General features: G+C 47.4%; 1 protein-coding gene across 2 annotated transcripts in view; it reads left to right on the forward strand.

The window, feature by feature from the left end:
* The window catches only part of pacs2 (phosphofurin acidic cluster sorting protein 2), a 124,372-nt gene that overhangs the window by 68,718 nt on the left and 36,834 nt on the right, over positions 1-18,820 (forward strand). For both annotated transcript variants that reach the window (XM_083633597.1, XM_083633598.1), the window contains exons 2-4: positions 9,656-9,743; positions 10,963-11,052; positions 11,745-11,870. In XM_083633597.1, coding sequence (XP_083489723.1) covers positions 9,656-9,743; positions 10,963-11,052; positions 11,745-11,870 — 304 coding nt within the window. The remainder of the gene's footprint in view (positions 1-9,655; positions 9,744-10,962; positions 11,053-11,744; positions 11,871-18,820) is intronic.

Consider the following 18,820-nt stretch of genomic DNA (forward strand, 5'->3'; position numbering starts at 1 on the left):
CAGGCATTTCACATTTTGCAACGGTTTTTGAAAGGCTTTCAAAATCTCACCGGTCTTAAAATGTTATCACCCTATTCACGAGTTTCCTGGTGAGACCGTGGGCGCTTCCATGACACCCTCCCTCCCTGTTTCCAGCTGCCGGTTGCCTGTTTCCGCCCAGGACCGTTCATAGCGAAAGAGACTGAAAATAATCCTAATAATTGTTTTGTTTGTACCTACCTATGTCTTGTAATGGAGCCCCACTGCATAATAATTTCACACGTGCATAATTGTACAACGGAGTGACAATATCTTGAATCTTGAAAGAGAGAGACCGCTAAAGCTCCGTTCAATGACCAAATAATAAGAGTTCCGGTTTGGATGTTTAGCCTTCAAAGCAAAAGCGGCCGCTATGCAACCATATACTATTTTTAGCCATTTTGGCTAAAATAAGCCCGTACAGTACGAGTGAATTGACATTCACCTCGTTTTTGTAAAATATCGCCGCTATGCAACCACACAACGTTACGATTTTTAGCCATTTCAGATCAAATAAGCCAAACGTTCCCACTCTTTGACAGCGGCGCGCACCTACTTGCTAGTGAAAAAAATGTAAACAGGAAGTCGACAACCGGCATCCGCTGAGAATCATGGGAAACGTAGGCCCAGGAATAAGGTGAATAGAAGACCATAATCACACTATAACAAAGGGAACACATTGAAGCTGAGGAGAACTTCACCTGACAACAGTGATATAGACTGACCTCATTCACAGCAGACACACACTAAGCATTCAGTTCCATATGTTAATGCATTAGCCTGCCTGCAGGTGGAATACAGCATGTCCAGACAGTCCAGTAGTGAATCAAATGGAAACCTTATGGCTACTCAAGACACCCGATACGCTATTAGCTCAATTCTTACGTTGGATCCTAATATCTATTTTAAGTGCCTGTGTGTGCGTGTGAGTGTGCGACTGTGTGTGTGAGAGAGTGTGAGTGTGTGTGAGAGTGTGTGTGTGTGTGTGTGTGTGTGTGTGTGTGTGTGCGTGTGTGTGCGTGTGTGTGCGTGTGTGCGTGTGCGTGCGTGTGTGTGCGTGTGTGTGTGTGTGTGTGTGTGCGTGTGCGTGCGTGTTCATGCGTGTGTGGTGTGGAGGCCAGGAGAAGAGCAGGAAGTGGCTGTGTGAAGTATGGAGATGTCATTAGGGAAGCTCCAGCCTGTGCTGTGCCGTGCCGTGCGTGCAGCAGGAACCCCAGGATCCGGTTGCCAGTCTCTCACTATTAAAGGAAGCAGCAAATTCAGGGGTCGAAACTAAACCTGGGATGGTTATGCTCTTCCACCGTCTGCCATAGACACGCGCGCGCACACACACACACACACACTTGCACTGTGCATGTATGAGGTCCTATTAACACGTTCACTGCCAATGACGTGTTAATACGTCAAAAAAAAGAATTTATTTTTTTTGACCGTGGGATGTGCATCTAACCCTTTTACATCTCTTATATAAATATTGGAGCCACCGAACGTGTACAACCCATTCCACCGACCCACTAAGTGGCGACAGTGCTCTCCCAGACTAGAAAAAGCAGAGCCAAAACTGCAGGGGAACGCGCGATGAAACCATTCTCATACTGTAGAATGGATTGGCAAAAACGCTTTCGCTTTCGCGCTGATTGCTGGCGGTGAGGGATTGCAAATTTGCATAATAGATTACGGGTGGAACACACTTTGAAACACGCAGCATAAATAAGACCAGAATCGCAAAAGCTTCATCAAAGCTCTCAACCGAAACTCCAAGAAACGAGCGAGCCCATCCAGACTTGCCCAGCGGCCGCCAGCAGACAGGCACAGCAGCAAAGCAGTGAGCCTGGTGACGCGAGGTTACAGCAGCAACAGAAACGAGCTTGTGACACGCCCGCTGCAGCCAAGAAGAACACACACGGAGGGAGGAGTTTGAAGGAGAGGGGTGTTTCCTGCTGTTATGGAGGAAATTACTGTTCAAAACTATTGTTTAGATGTCTGACGTCTTACTGATGCCAAAAATGAATGGTTCTATCGAATTTCACAAAAAGCTATTTATCTCAGCTTAAATTTTCAGACGCTGAATCCATGCTGTATTCAAGTGCTAATGCCTACATAACTACTAACTCTACAAACTAACTCTTTTAGACAGAGAAAGCACACATTCTATTAGTTCTTTTTAGATATTTTGTGTTCACAAAATCTTAGCAGAAAAGAATCCTCAGGTCTTGAAAGATGAGCCAGAATCCTCAAAAAAACCCTCTGGCAGAAGCTACCTACAGTAAAAAAAAAAAAAACAGCTGGCAGTGAATGTGTTAACCTATTTCACATCCCACCTAGGGGTGGGACAAAATATCGATACCCACGTTATCGCGATATTTCCACCCGCGATACGTTATCGATACACTGGCGCCAAGTATCGATATGTTTATTATTATTATTATTATTATTATTATTTTTTTTTTTTTTTTATTATTTTTTTTAATAAACAGGCTAAAATATTATGCTGTGTGTGGTAGTTGAAACATAGTTCCAAGTTGACTTTATTTATGTTTGTAGTTGAAACAAAAACATAACTACTGTAGGCTACATGAATGGAAATGTTTGATCATTAATATCTACTTTTAGAAATTATATAGGTAGGTAGGTTATATAGGTTTTCTTGTTTTAATAGTAATAATAAAAAGACTTAATGTGTAACTTTTCCTCCGTGGTATCGAAAATGGTATGAGTGAGTGAGTGAACTCAGAGAGTTCATGTCAATTCTGCTAATAAATGCATAATACATGATTTTTTACCTTCAGAGGTATTTTTTTCACTTGTTACACAGGTATCGTGATGTATCGTCTTCCAATATATCGCAGTATCGCAGTATCGCAGTATCGTGATATATCGTTATCGAGGGCCAAGTATCGTGACGATATCGTATCGTGAGCTACTCAGCGATTCCCACCCCTAATCCCACCCAAATCAGCCATTTTGTGTCTAAAGGCAGGAACTTGAACTTGAAGGGTGAAATAGGCCTGTTGGGTATCATTTGATGTCTGTACCTCAATGCCAGTAGCTTATTTTGATACTGATGTGTTGCAACCTGCCTCTAGGTTGGAGTCACACGCCAAAGTAAAAATTACAATAATTGATGAATGGAAAATAATAACTACAGGGGCCTGGTGGTGGTTGGGGAAGTTAGGCGGATTGAGTGCTTTTTTGGGGGGCTTTTTCTTGTAGTTGAGCACAGCTCTGTTGCCTCAGGTTCATCAAGTTCGATGTGTTGCTGGACTATTAATCCTCTTGTCACAATTATTTCCCCGCGAGCTGTTGCTGTTAATGTGATGTGTAGACCTTCAACACAACCATCAATCATGTCAGGGTTTCAGAACAGGTCTGATGAATGGAGAAAAGGCAAGTCGAGATGAACCATAGGTGTCCCCATGAAATCAACTCCCCTTACGTCTTCTCCTTTCCCGGAAAACAGAGTATCTTGTAACTGAAACAGTAGGTGTGTAGATACAAATGATTTCTCTCCCTGACTGATATTGGTATTCACTGGTTTACTAATGAATTCTCAGTGTGTTATGTGTCCCGCCCCAACATCCTGTTTCATCAGGAAATACCTCAAATCCAGGAAGTAAAGAAGCAGATTCATTGGGTTCTTTCAAGTATCAAACGTTGGCGCTGAATGTTCTAACATATTTCGGTAATGGGTAGTAGCAACATGACTTGGCACCTACCATCAGTCTTGTTGTTCCTGTGTGCGTCGGTGTGCATTACGTCTTTGCACCAGCGACACCTTATTGTTCTGTGATTATGCTCTCACAGCAGCGCCGCCAACGCCCACCCTCTTCTTCCCCTCAGCCTTTGCCAGAGCATCTGTGCTGAGCTGTGTGCTCTAGCAGCTAGCAGCTAGCTAGTAGCTGTAGCTGCTAGCTACCCCCCCCCCCCTCTCTGTCTCCCACTGAGACAGAGGCGGGGGGGGGGGGGGGGGAATCGATACACCATAGTATCGCGATATTTTGCCTGACGATATTGTATCGATATTTGGACGCCAAGTATCGATATTGCATTTTTTTTTTTTTTTTTTTTTTTTTTTTGCATGCCATGGCCAGGCCACCGGGCATCTTCCCGAAGCGCCCGATGGTGCAGTCCGTGCCTGCAGTGGTGTATTGAGTCCAGAGAAGCTTAATGATGTAGCCTACGTGTGGGGCAAAAACAAAACAAAACAAAAAAAACACTGCATGTTTTACTTCTGGTGAGGTCAAGGAAAAGGTAGGAAAACGAGTTAGGAGTGACAGTATATCGAAATATCGCAATATTCAATATATCACAATATCGGCGATATCGCAATATCGCAATACTATCGTATCGTGACTCAAGTATCGTTTTAGTGTCGTATCGTGGGCGTCTGGTGATTCCCACCCCTAGTAGCTAGCAGCTAGCTAGTAGCTGTAGCTGCTAGCAACCCCCCCCCTCTGTCTCCCACTGAGACAGAGGGGGGGTAGCTAGCAGCTAGCGACTGTAGTAGCTGTAGCTGCTAGCTACCCCCCCCCCCCCCCTCTCTGTCTCCCACCAAGACAGAGGCAGCTGTGTGCTTTGCTGCTGTGTACTGTATGAGTGTGTGTGCTCTGCCTGTGTGCAGGTTCAATGCGCTCCTGCATTAGCTGCTGCCGGCAACGATTGAAGTTCAGAATGCAGCTCAGAGGGCAGCAGCTGTTGAGTAAAAACCTCAGGACTCATCAGGCCACATTGTTCCAGTGAGAATCACTCTTTTGTGTATCAAAGGAGTGGGGACAGTGAGGAGGTCCAGGCTCCACTCGCTATTGTCTTCTGCTGGTGACCACGCTGCATACTGAGCATACTGAAGATGCACCAGGCTCTGCTCGTGAGGACCTTTTATGCCACAGCCATGCAGCATACTGAAGATGCACCAGGCTCTGCTCGTTAGGACCTTTTATGCCACAGCCATGCAGCATACTGAAGATGCACCAGGCTTTGCTCGTTAGGACCTTTTATGCCACAGCCATGCAGCATACTGAAGATGCTCCAGGCTCTGCTCGTTAGGACCTTTTATGCCACAGCCATGCAGCATACTGAAGATGCACCAGGCTTTGCTCGTTAGGACCTTTTATGCCACAGCCATGCAGCATACTGAAGATGCACCAGGCTTTGCTCGTTAGGACCTTTTATGCCACAGCCATGCAGCATACTGAAGATGCACCAGGCTCTGCTCGTTAGGACCTTTTATGCCACAGCCATGCAGCATACTGAAGATGCACCAGGCTTTGCTCGTTAGGACCTTTTATGCCACAGCCATGCAGCATACTGAAGATGCTCCAGGCTCTGCTCGTTAGGACCTTTTATGCCACAGCCATGCAGCAGTGGGTTGTGGTTGCTTGCTGGGTGTGTTCGTATGGGAGAACTGGGTCAGTGCATTTCCTCCTACAAAATTAAGTCGTGTTTTATTAGAACGTTTTGGTGCTGTTCCTTTGAGCCTATTAGCCACCGGAGTACCCACTGTACCCTAAACCCATTGTGAGGGATATATATATATATATATATATACGGTATATATATATATATATGGATATCTATACAGTATACCCCGACCATGGCTTAATTTGGCTGTGTGGCTGTGTTATCTGCTAACAACCGACCACCTTACATAACTGGAATAGATGGTGCTGTAGGCTTGGAACCAATGCAAGCGGGGTAAGAATACAAAATAGTGTTGTAAGAATGGCTGGTATTGTCTGGTATTGTCTGCGGGGCAAAGACAATGCGACCCCTTCATTAGCTTGTGTCCATTGTGCTTGGGATTTCTCGAACCCTGAACCCTGCCCTGCTCAAGAAGAGAAAGGTCTTCTTCACGCAGCAGCCTACTGTAGCTTCTTCAAGCCGGCCATTGTCAGCACGCTCTCTCTCTCTCTCTCTCTCTCTCTCCCCACGATGTTTTCCTTTCTGTCATGGCTGATTGATGGCCCTCCAGCGTTATCGTTATGTCACTCAGTAAACGCTGTGTGGGTTCCAAAGCCTCGGGTCAAGGCCAACCGGAGCTCTCATCGTTTTCTCTGGCTGCCTTGGACAGGCCTCACCTAGTGTGAATTGGAGTGGAGATAGATGACATCCAAGGTGAACAGTGTCAGTCTTCGTCACAGTGGATGTGCTTACTGGACTCCTGTGACATCTCCCCGGGGCTCCTGCACTCCATACCTCCTCTGTCAGTCACAGCAGCTGTGACCCACATCTTCCCCCTGTGTGAAAACAAATCTTTACCTTTATCTTTATTGTTTATTTAAGCAGGGACAGTACACAATAAACATATTGCACCAGAGATAGCTAAGAGCTAATTTGCATCTGTAGTCCCTGGGCACACAGAGTCCTGTGTGCACACAGTACATATCAAATACAGAAATAAAAGAAAATCCTAGTGTCTAAACAATCAATATACATGGTGCAAAAAAATGATAATACTTACTATTAGTAATATATAACACAGTAAAATATAACACATAGGTAGATAGCAATCCCCTAAGATCACATAGTGGTAAATGAGGAGATGATCAGAAATAAATACACAATGTCAGAACACAATGAGACCACACTAATGCCTATAGGTGGCCACAGGACTCACCCTCTCTCAGCCACTTCTTGACAGAGGACTTAAAACCTTTGAAAGTACTGCAGCCTTTAATGACTGGTGGCAGGGTGTTCCACAGCCCGCCCGCTTTGACTGTGAATGCAGATTGACTGAATTTCGTGGATCTAAATGGCACGCAACAGTCTCCTCTAGTGGAGGCTCTTGTAGTTCTCACGCTGGTGTTACGGTTTGTCACAAATTTGTTGAATGGGGGGGGGGGGGGGGCGGGCAAGGCCGTGGAAGATCCTATACAACAAACTGACATTTGCCATCAGCAGGAAATTCTCGAATGTTAGGAAGTTATATTTCTTGATAATGTTACAGTAATGATAGCTGTTAGGTTTTTTATCCAGGACCTTCAACGCTTGCTTGAATAGAGTAAAGAGTGGCTGCGTCGTTGTTTTATTGGCCTGGGATCACGTAGTGGCACAATAAGACAGATGTGATAAAATGAAAGAATGAAGATACAGTATCGCCGCATCAGTGCTCAGCTGACCTCGAATGAATCTAAATTGCAGAAGCTTACGTTTGACAGTCCCTGCAGTTTTCTTTATGTGCTTTATGAAGGAGAGGTTGCTATCTAAAATAATACCCAGGTATTTAAACTCCTGGACAACCTCCACCCTCTGACCCTTAACAAAGATGTCAGGGGGGGGGGTGTTATTACGCCTTATAGAGAAATACATGTTCACTGTTTTAGCCACATTCAAGGTCAGGCAGGAGTCATTCAGCCACATAGCTCGCTTTTTCATCACTGGTGTTGAAGAACATTCTGTGCCCTGTTATTATTATTATTATTCCCCAGCCATCATCCTTTAGAAATGATGTCATTCTAATGAACGGCACAATAAGGCTGTTTACCCTCCTGCTGTAAGAAGGGGAGCTGGCTGACAAACGGTGGGAGAGAATAGGTGTTCAGACAGCGAGCAAGCAGCCAGCTTGTCCTGAGCAGCTATTCTGGAGGATTTAGTGAAAGGAAGCAAAGAGTACCTCAAAAGAAAAGCCCCCTTTCCCTTTCTTCTCGTGAGGAAGTGTCTGAAAAAATCGTGACAGGCTTGTTAAAGCCTCGCCGCCCCCCCCTGCCTTAACAATGCCGCCCCCACAAAGGCATGGCTGGCCCGCCACCACCCGCTTCACTGTCACCATTCTGCTGCGCTGGCCAAGCTCCATCTTCCAGGCAGACAAAGTGAAGGCGAGGGAAAAGAGGATTTAGCCTTGCCTGGGTTCAGAGCTTCCAATCCGCCCACTCCACCGACTTGGCTCCGCCCACTCCACCCACTTGGCTCCGCCCACTCCACCGACTTGGCTGCCTCTGAAGAAGGAAATGGAATGTAAATTCAGTCTGATATCAGGCTAGATTTAGCCCAGCCTGCCGTGATGCCCTCGGTTAGCATCAGGCTATTTAGCCCAGCCTGCCGCCACGCCCTCGGTTGGCATCAGGCTAGATTTAGCCCAGCCTACTGCCACGCCCTTGGTTAGCATCAGCCTAGATTTAGCCCAGCATGCCGTGATGCCCTCGGTTAGCATCAGGCTATTTAGCCCAGCCTGCCGCCACGCCCTCGGTTGGCATCAGGCTAGATTTAGCCCAGCCTACTGCCACGCCCTTGGTTAGCATCAGCCTAGATTTAGCCCAGCATGCCGCGATGCCCTCGGTTAGCATTAAGCTGGACTAGCAAGTGCTGGGTTTTGAAAAGTTTGTGTTTTATAGCCAGTTCCTCCTCTCCATCGCCCCAGTGGGTTACGGTTTCACTAAGGAAAGGGGGTCAGGGTGATTCACCTTGGCAGCAGTTTGTCCCATTGGCTGCCTCGTAACTGAAGGGTCACAGGTTCGAGCCCAGTGACTATCCATGTGTCTTGAGTAGGGATGGGGCTCGAGCCCTGCTAAGGACCCGCACCCGGGTCCAAATGTCTCAAAATCCGAAAATCAATAAGGTCCGGGCTTATCGATACTGCTCGAGACTATCATAGTATGTCATAACGTATGTCATATGTATGCATGTCATAACGTATGTCGTAACGTTATGTCTCGAGAGACTCTCTCTCTCTCTCCCAGAGCAGGCAGGGTCTGGAAAGCCCCCCATGCTACGAAGCAGCCAGCAGTCTCTTCAGATGGTCACTTCGAGGTGTAAACCTTACCTGTTGTGTGTGTAGATGGCCACATGTAAACTTGTAGAATGTGTCAGTTACTGTTATGGAAATTGGTGTAAGGTAAAATGTATGTTAATGAGATAATTATATTGGTGACCCACACTGCCTGCTTGTTGCTTGATGTTTGTGCTAGTCCCAGCTACTGTATGCTTAGAGAGCTGCTTAGAACTGGCTATGTGGAAATTGTTAGCCAACTTGCACAGCCAGTATTTTAATGAGATTAATGAGTGCAAGAAAAAAAACGGGGGGAAAAACAGAACAGTGTAGCACTGTTTATATTGACATTAGACTTTTGTTCCATCCTGCTAGTGGGAGCCCAAGGCAAATTTCCTAGTCAAATTTAATTTAGTTTAGAAATCAAACAGTCACAGACTCACAGTTAAGCAATAAAATCAACAGCATTTATGTTAAGAATGTATTGTTGTCTTGTCTTTCCACCAAATAATAGAAAATGATCAATCGTGGTATCGATAAAGGTTAAGCAGTCTCGAGAAAAAAAGAAAAAACGTTCCCCATCCCTAGTCTTATGCACTGAACCCCTGCTGTACCTGCTGCTCAGCCATTATAAGCCTCAGAGTGAGCTGAGCACATCAGAGAATCACCTCAAATGTCAAATGTCTCAGCAATCCTGCATCAATCCTGTTAAATGCATGGACTTGCTTATTCTGAGTATGTCATCTGTTTGCCAATATTAAACATATTCAGTTCAGCTGCATTAATCATTCTTTCCCTCTCCCTTTCTCTCCTCCCATTTCCTCTTCTCTGTCTGTCTGTCTGTCTGTCTGTCTGTCTGTCTGTCTCTATCTCTGTCTGTCTGTCTGTCTGTTTGTTTCTCTCTCTCTCTCTCTGTCTGTCTGTCTGTTTATTTAGATTGTGCAGTCTGACTTTGAAGAAGCTGGTCGTCATGAGAGAGCTTGATAAAGAGCTAATCTCTGTGGTGATCGCGGTTAAAATCCAGGTACACTCAATAATCTGACACACAAACCTACATGGACATACAATCTAATCCTGCATATCTGACTCCCAGATGCAATTACAATGTGTTTATCCTCCTGAATTATCAATGTATTGCACCTGCTGCAGACTGAGTAGCAGCTGTATTACACCTGCTGCAGACTGAGTAGCTGCTGTATTACACCTGCTGCAGACTGAGTAGCTGCTGTATTACACCTGCTGCAGACTGAGTAGCAGCTGTATTACACCTGCTGCAGACTGAGTAGCAGCTGTATTACACCTGCTGCAGACTGAGTAGCTGCTGTATTACACCCCTGCTGCAGACTGAGTAGCAGCTGTATTACACCTGCTGCAGACTGAGTAGCAGCTGTATTACACCTGCTGCAGACTGAGTAGCAGCTGTATTACACCTGCTGCACACTGAGTAGCAGCTGTATTACACCCCTGCTGCAGACTGAGTAGCAGCTGTATTACACCTGCTGCAGACTGAGTAGCAGCTGTATTACACACCTGCTGCACACTGAGTAGCAGCTGTATTACACACCTGCTGCAGACTGAGTAGCAGCTGTATTACACCTGCTGCAGACTGAGTAGCAGCTGTATTACACCCCTGCTGCAGACTGAGTAGCAGCTGTATTACACCTGCTGCAGACTGAGTAGCAGCTGTATTACACACCTGCTGCACACTGAGTAGCAGCTGTATTACACCTGCTGCAGACTGAGTAGCAGCTGTATTACACCCCTGCTGCAGACTGAGTAGCAGCTGTATTACACCTGCTGCAGACTGAGTAGCAGCTGTATTACACACCTGCTGCACACTGAGTAGCAGCTGTATTACACACCTGCTGCAGACTGAGTAGCAGCTGTATTACACCTGCTGCAGACTGAGTAGCAGCTGTATTACACACCTGCTGCAGACTGAGTAGCTGCTGTATTACACCTGCTGCAGACTGAGTAGCAGCTGTATTACACCTGCTGCAGACTGAGCAGCAGCTGTATTACACACCTGCTGCAGACTGAGTAGCAGCTGTATTACACCTGCTGCACACTGAGTAGCTGCTGTATTACACCTGCTGCAGACTGAGTAGCAGCTGTATTACACACCTGCTGCAGACTGAGTAGCAGCTGTATTACACCTGCTGCAGACTGAGTAGCAGCTGTGGAATTGTAAAGTACTATGAGAGGAAGTGTGCCCATTAACAAATCCCAACCGATTTCCACAGGGCTCCAAAAGGATCCTGAGGTCCCATGAGATAGTGCTGCCACCTAGTGGATCTGTCGAGACCGATCTGGCGCTCACCTTTTCACTACAGGTAAAAAAAGAGATCTCTATACCAGATTATACAAAATATTAACTCTAAGAACTGTGTCAGGAAATGGTGGATTTTGCTGCTGCCAGGCAAAAAGAAGAAAAAAGTAGATTTCTTACTTGAAGTGATGTTTTACATCTCATCTGTCAAATGAATTTCACCAGATCTTTTATCAAGTCCCCCCCCGTATTTCTCTCCCATTTTTCTCCCCAATTGTACTTGGCAAATTTCCCCTGCTGTCCCGATTGTTGCTCCTCCCCCTCTGCCAATGTGGGGAGAGCCATAGACTAGGCTTCATCTGATACATGTGCACTCGCCAGCCGCTTCTTTTCACCTGACAGTGAGGAGTTTCACTGGCAGCACATTAGCGCGCTATTCCCCCCAGTTCTCCTCCAATTGCATGTTGCATGTTTGCATGTTATTATACCGTCAACTGTTTTCTTGAAGAAATACAATTATTATTATTATCATTATTGTCATCATCATATTTTGACATAAAGATATTCTAGTTTAATTAAATTTTTTATATTTTGGCGTTAATCTTTTAAATAGGTGAATGTTACGATTATAATTAGTTTACAAGGTGACATTACAAGTCATTTTTCATTTCATTGTGACTTTAACTCTAAATTAGCTAAATTATTAATCTGTACGGAAAATCAATTCCCACTTATTTCTCTTTGGTCCACCCACAGTACCCACACTTCTTAAAACGAGAAGGAAACAAGCTGCAGATCATGCTTCAGAGGAGGAAGAGATACAAGAACAGAACTATCCTGGGCTACAAAACCCTCGCTGTGGGATCTATTGATATGGCTGAGGTATGATCCAGATGTTCACATCTTCTCACCACTGTGCGTTAATACCATCTTTATGTTTATGTTGCGTTAATGACATTTACACAAAGTGTACAAAGTGTTTTATTTCTGCTTTCGTGGTGGAGGATCATTCAGAGTGTTGCTCATAGGAGAAGACGAGGTAGTGTCCTTCTTTTGCACTTTTTTTTGTTTGGGCTTGAAAGCTAAAGACAGACAGACACATCACAGGAAGTGAGACAGGAGCCTCGGCTAAAGACAGACACATCACAGGAAGTGAGACAGGAGCCTCGGCTAAAGGCAGACAGACACATTACAGGAAGTGAGACAGGAACCTCAGCTAAAGACAGACAGACACATCACAGGAAGTGAGACAGGAGCCTCGGCTAAAGACAGACACATCACAGGAAGTGAGACAGGAGCCTCGGCTAAAGGCAGACAGACACATCACAGGAAGTGAGACAGGAGCCTCGGCTAAAGGCAGACAGACACATCACAGGAAGTGAGACAGGAGCCTCGGCTAAAGGCAGACAGACACATTACAGGAAGTGAGACAGGAGCCTCAGCTAAAGACAGGCAGACACATCACAGGAAGTGAGACAGGAGCCTCGGCTAAAGGCAGACAGACACATCACAGGAAGTGAGACAGGAGCCTCGGCTAAAGGCAGACAGACACATCACAGGAAGTGAGACAGGAGCCTCGGCTAAAGGCAGACAGACACATCACAGGAAGTGAGACAGGAGCCTCGGCTAAAGACAGACAGACACATCACAGGAAGTGAGACAGGAGCCTCGGCTAAAGACAGACACATCACAGGAAGTGAGACAGGAGCCTCGGCTAAAGGCAGACAGACACATCACAGGAAGTGAGACAGGAGCCTCGGCTAAAGACAGACAGACACATCACAGGAAGTGAGACAGGAGCCTCGGCTAAAGACAGACACATCACAGGAAGTGAGACAGGAGCCTCGGCTAAAGGCAGACAGACACATCACAGGAAGTGAGACAGGAGCCTCGGCTAAAGACAGACACATCACAGGAAGTGAGACAGGAGCCTCGGCTAAAGGCAGACAGACACATCACAGGAAGTGAGACAGGAGCCTCGGCTAAAGGCAGACAGACACATCACAGGAAGTGAGACAGGAGCCTCGGCTAAAGACAGACACATCACAGGAAGTGAGACAGGAGCCTCGGCTAAAGGCAGACAGACACATCACAGGAAGTGAGACAGGAGCCTCGGCTAAAGGCAGACAGACACATCACAGGAAGTGAGACAGGAGCCTCGGCTAAAGGCAGACAGACACATCACAGGAAGTGAGACAGGAGCCTCGGCTAAAGACAGACAGACACATCACAGGAAGTGAGACAGGAGCCTCGGCTAAAGACAGACACATCACAGGAAGTGAGACAGGAGCCTCGGCTAAAGGCAGACAGACACATCACAGGAAGTGAGACAGGAGCCTCGGCTAAAGGCAGACAGACACATCACAGGAAGTGAGACAGGAGCCTCGGCTAAAGGCAGACAGACACATCACAGGAAGTGAGACAGGAGCCTCGGCTAAAGACAGACAGACACATCACAGGAAGTGAGACAGGAGCCTCGGCTAAAGACAGACACATCACAGGAAGTGAGACAGGAGCCTCGGCTAAAGACAGACAGACACATTACAGGAAGTGAGACAGGAACCTCGGCTAAAGGCAGGCAGACACATCACAGGAAGTGAGACAGGAGCCTCGGCTAAAGGCAGACAGACACATCACAGGAAGTGAGACAGGAGCCTCGGCTAAAGGCAGACAGACACATCACAGGAAGTGAGACAGGAGCCTCGGCTAAAGGCAGACAGACACATCACAGGAAGTGAGACAGGAGCCTCGGCTAAAGGCAGACAGACACATTACAGGAAGTGAGACAGGAACCTCGGCTAAAGGCAGGCAGACACATCACAGGAAGTGAGACAGGAGCCTCGGCTAAAGGCAGACAGACACATCACAGGAAGTGAGACAGGAGCCTCGGCTAAAGGCAGACAGACACATCACAGGAAGTGAGACAGGAGCCTCGGCTAAAGGCAGACAGACACATCACAGGAAGTGAGACAGGAGCCTCGGCTAAAGGCAGACAGACACATCACAGGAAGTGAGACAGGAGCCTCGGCTAAAGACAGACACATCACAGGAAGTGAGACAGGAACCTCGGCTAAAGGCAGACACATCACAGGAAGTGAGACAGGAACCTCGGCTAAAGGCAGGCAGACACATCACAGGAAGTGAGACAGGAGCCTCGGCTAAAGGCAGACAGACACATCACAGGAAGTGAGACAGGAGCCTCGGCTAAAGGCAGACAGACACATCACAGGAAGTGAGACAGGAGCCTCGGCTAAAGGCAGACAGACACATCACAGGAAGTGAGACAGGAGCCTCGGCTAAATACAGACACATCACAGGAAGTGAGACAGGAACCTCGGCTAAAGGCAGACACATCACAGGAAGTGAGACAGGAACCTCGGCTAAAGGCAGGCAGACACATCACAGGAAGTGAGACAGGAGCCTCGGCTAAAGGCAGGCAGACACATCACAGGAAGTGAGACAGGAGCCTCGGCTAAAGACAGGCAGACACATCACAGGAAGTGAGACAGGAGCCTCGGCTAAAGACAGACACATCACAGGAAGTGAGACAGGAACCTCGGCTAAAGGCAGGCAGACACATCACAGGAAGTGAGACAGGAGCCTCGGCTAAAGACAGACACATCACAGGAAGTGAGACAGGAACCTCAGCTAAAGACAGACAGACACATCACAGGAAGTGAGACAGGAGCCTCGGCTAAAGACAGACACATCACAGGAAGTGAGACAGGAGCCTCGGCTAAAGGCAGACAGACACATCACAGGAAGTGAGACAGGAGCCTCGGCTAAAGGCAGACAGACACATCACAGGAAGTGAGACAGGAGCCTCGGCTAAAGACAGACAGACACATCACAGGAAGTGAGACAGGAGCCTCGGCTAAAGACAGACACATCACAGGAAGTGAGACAGGAGCCTCGGCTAAAGACAGACAGACACATTACAGGAAGTGAGACAGGAACCTCGGCTAAAGGCAGGCAGACACATCACAGGAAGTGAGACAGGAGCCTCGGCTAAAGGCAGACAGACACATCACAGGAAGTGAGACAGGAGCCTCGGCTAAAGGCAGACAGACACATCACAGGAAGTGAGACAGGAGCCTCGGCTAAAGGCAGACAGACACATCACAGGAAGTGAGACAGGAGCCTCGGCTAAAGGCAGACAGACACATTACAGGAAGTGAGACAGGAACCTCGGCTAAAGGCAGGCAGACACATCACAGGAAGTGAGACAGGAGCCTCGGCTAAAGGCAGACAGACACATCACAGGAAGTGAGACAGGAGCCTCGGCTAAAGGCAGACAGACACATCACAGGAAGTGAGACAGGAGCCTCGGCTAAAGGCAGACAGACACATCACAGGAAGTGAGACAGGAGCCTCGGCTAAAGGCAGACAGACACATCACAGGAAGTGAGACAGGAGCCTCGGCTAAAGACAGACACATCACAGGAAGTGAGACAGGAACCTCGGCTAAAGGCAGACACATCACAGGAAGTGAGACAGGAACCTCGGCTAAAGGCAGGCAGACACATCACAGGAAGTGAGACAGGAGCCTCGGCTAAAGGCAGACAGACACATCACAGGAAGTGAGACAGGAGCCTCGGCTAAAGGCAGACAGACACATCACAGGAAGTGAGACAGGAGCCTCGGCTAAAGGCAGACAGACACATCACAGGAAGTGAGACAGGAGCCTCGGCTAAAGACAGACACATCACAGGAAGTGAGACAGGAACCTCGGCTAAAGGCAGACACATCACAGGAAGTGAGACAGGAACCTCGGCTAAAGGCAGGCAGACACATCACAGGAAGTGAGACAGGAGCCTCGGCTAAAGGCAGGCAGACACATCACAGGAAGTGAGACAGGAGCCTTGGCTAAAGACAGGCAGACACATCACAGGAAGTGAGACAGGAGCCTCGGCTAAAGACAGACACATCACAGGAAGTGAGACAGGAACCTCGGCTAAAGGCAGGCAGACACATCACAGGAAGTGAGACAGGAGCCTCGGCTAAAGACAGACACATCACAGGAAGTGAGACAGGAACCTCGGCTAAAGGCAGGCAGACACATCACAGGAAGTGAGACAGGAGCCTCGGCTAAAGACAGACACATCACAGGAAGTGAGACAGGAGCCTCGGCTAAAGACAGGCAGACACATCACAGGAAGTGAGACAGGAGCCTCGGCTAAAGGCAGGCAGACACATCACAGGAAGTGAGACAGGAGCCTCGGCTAAAGGCAGGCAGACACATCACAGGAAGTGAGACAGGAGCCTCGGCTAAAGGCAGACACATCACAGGAAGTGAGACAGGAGCCTCGGCTAAAGGCAGGCAGACACATCACAGGAAGTGAGACAGGAGCCTTGGCTAAAGACAGACACATCACAGGAAGTGAGACAGGAGCCTTGGCTAAAGGCAGACACATCACAGGAAGTGAGACAGGAGCCTCGGCTAAAGGCAGGCAGACACATCACAGGAAGTGAGACAGGAGCCTCGGCTAAAGACAGACACATCACAGGAAGTGAGACAGGAGCCTCGGCTAAAGACAGACAGACACATCACAGGAAGTGAGACAGGAGCCTCGGCTAAAGACAGGCAGACACATCACAGGAAGTGAGACAGGAGCCTCGGCTAAAGACAGGCAGACACATCACAGGAAGTGAGACAGGAGCCTCGGCTAAAGACAGACAGACACATCACAGGAAGTGAGACAGGAGCCTCGGCTAAAGACAGACACATCATAGGAAGTGAGACAGGAGCCTCGGCTAAAGGCAGGCAGACACATCACAGGAAGTGAGACAGGAGCCTCGGCTAAAGGCAGACAGACACATCACAGGAAGTGAGACAGGAGCCTCGGCTAAAGACAGACACATCACAGGAAGTGAGACAGGAGCCTCGGCTAAAGACAGACAGACACATCACAGGAAGTGAGACAGGAGCCTCGGCTAAAGACAGACAGACACATCACAGGAAGTGAGACAGGAACCTCGGCTGGTGACAGCTCCGCTGTGAAAATATAATGAGGAGAAGGTGATGCTGGAGCTGTAGGTCGGCGTCTGTCAGAAGACTTTGTCCTCTGGAGAGTGAAGTGTGGCAGTGGTTAGTTTCTGTCCGTCACACAGTAACTCAAGCATCTCTGAATCACATTGCACCAAATAACCACCTCAATAAACCACCTGTTTCTAATGCAAATAAGCTCGCTTCAATCATCTCATCTTCAAACAGGTGGACAGACCTGCCTCATTTTAACATGCTGCCTCTCATTTCAAGACACATTGGAATGATGTGAAATAATCTCATCGCACTGGCAGATTGTGTCTCTTTTTTCAAGAAAAGCTAAAGTTTAGGACAGAGTCCAAGATGAAAGGATGAATATGTGTCCAGTGCAGGAGTGGACTTCCCATATGGCTGACAAAGCTCAGTGGGACTTATTAAGAGAGAGAGAGAGAGAGAGAGAGAGAGAGAGAGAGAGAGAGAGAGAGAGAACATTTCATTGCCTTGGAGACAAAAAAGGATCTGAAACACGGAGTTGTACTTAAGCACAAGAAGAAATGGTTCTGTCTTTTTCAGCTGCAGGATACACAGGGTCTCTGATGTGATGTACCGGACAAGATATAGTGTCAATTGCTAGGAGGAGGACAGGGCCTCCCAGGAGGACAGGGCCTCCCAGGACTCAACTAGTTCAGAGAAACTTTCCAGGCTTTGGGTTTGTCACTGGGAGTTTGAATCTCTGTGAAAATCTACCCAGGGGAAAGAAAGTGAAGCCCTTGAGCAAGGCAACGCTCCAGTGGAGATGTTCAGTACGCAGCAGCAGGAGACCCGGGTGTGAATGTGTGGACCTGTGTCAATGTGAAGCATTTCAGCAAAGCTTCAGGAGGCCGACATACCCGACATGTCTCTTCACGGAAAGTCAAGGAATTTAGCAGAGACCCAGGAGAAAAAAGTAATTTAACCCGGGAACAATTCTGAGAAACTCTTACACTGTTAAATATCATTAGTATTCCAGGAGTTTGTCACCATGTCTTGTTGCTGCAGTGCATTATGGTATATTGAGGCTATTAGCTCTTCCTTTTCTCTGATGGACATTATCCCTATGTGATTGTTGAGGGACTGATGCTTACTGTTGATGTTTTAGATGGCTGAAACTCCATTGTAGCTGCACTAGGAACATGTTGACATGACGTCACATTGTAGCTGCACTAGGAACATGTTGACATGACGTCACATTGTAGCTGCACTAGGAACATGTTGACATGACGTCACATTGTAGTTGCACTAGGAACATGTTGACATGACGTCACATTGTAGCTGCACTAGGAACATGTTGACATGACGTCACATTGTAGCTGCACTAGGAACATGTTGACATGACGTCACATTGTAGCTGCACTAGGAACATGTTGACATGAAGTCACATTGTAGCTACACTAGGAACATGTTGACATGACGTCACATTGTAGCTGCACTAGGAACATGTTGACATGACGTCACATTGTAGCTGCACTAGGAACATGTTGACATGAAGTCACATTGTAGCTGCATTAGGAACATGTTGACATGATGTCACATTGTAGCTGCACTAGGAACATGTTGACATGACGTCACATTGTAGCTGCACTAGGAACATGTTGACATGACGTCACATTGTAGCTGCACTAGGAACATGTTGACATGACGTCACATTGTAGCTGCACTAGGAACATGTTGACATGAAGTCACATTGTAGCTGCATTAGGAACATGTTGACATGATGTCACATTGTAGCTGCACTAGGAACATGTTGACATGATGTCACATTGTAGCTGCACTAGGAACATGTTGACATGACGTCACATTGTAGCTG

The sequence above is a fragment of the Poromitra crassiceps genome (genome assembly GCF_964638095.1).
Source record: "Poromitra crassiceps genome assembly, chromosome: 3".
Lineage (NCBI taxonomy): Eukaryota > Metazoa > Chordata > Actinopteri > Beryciformes > Melamphaidae > Poromitra > Poromitra crassiceps.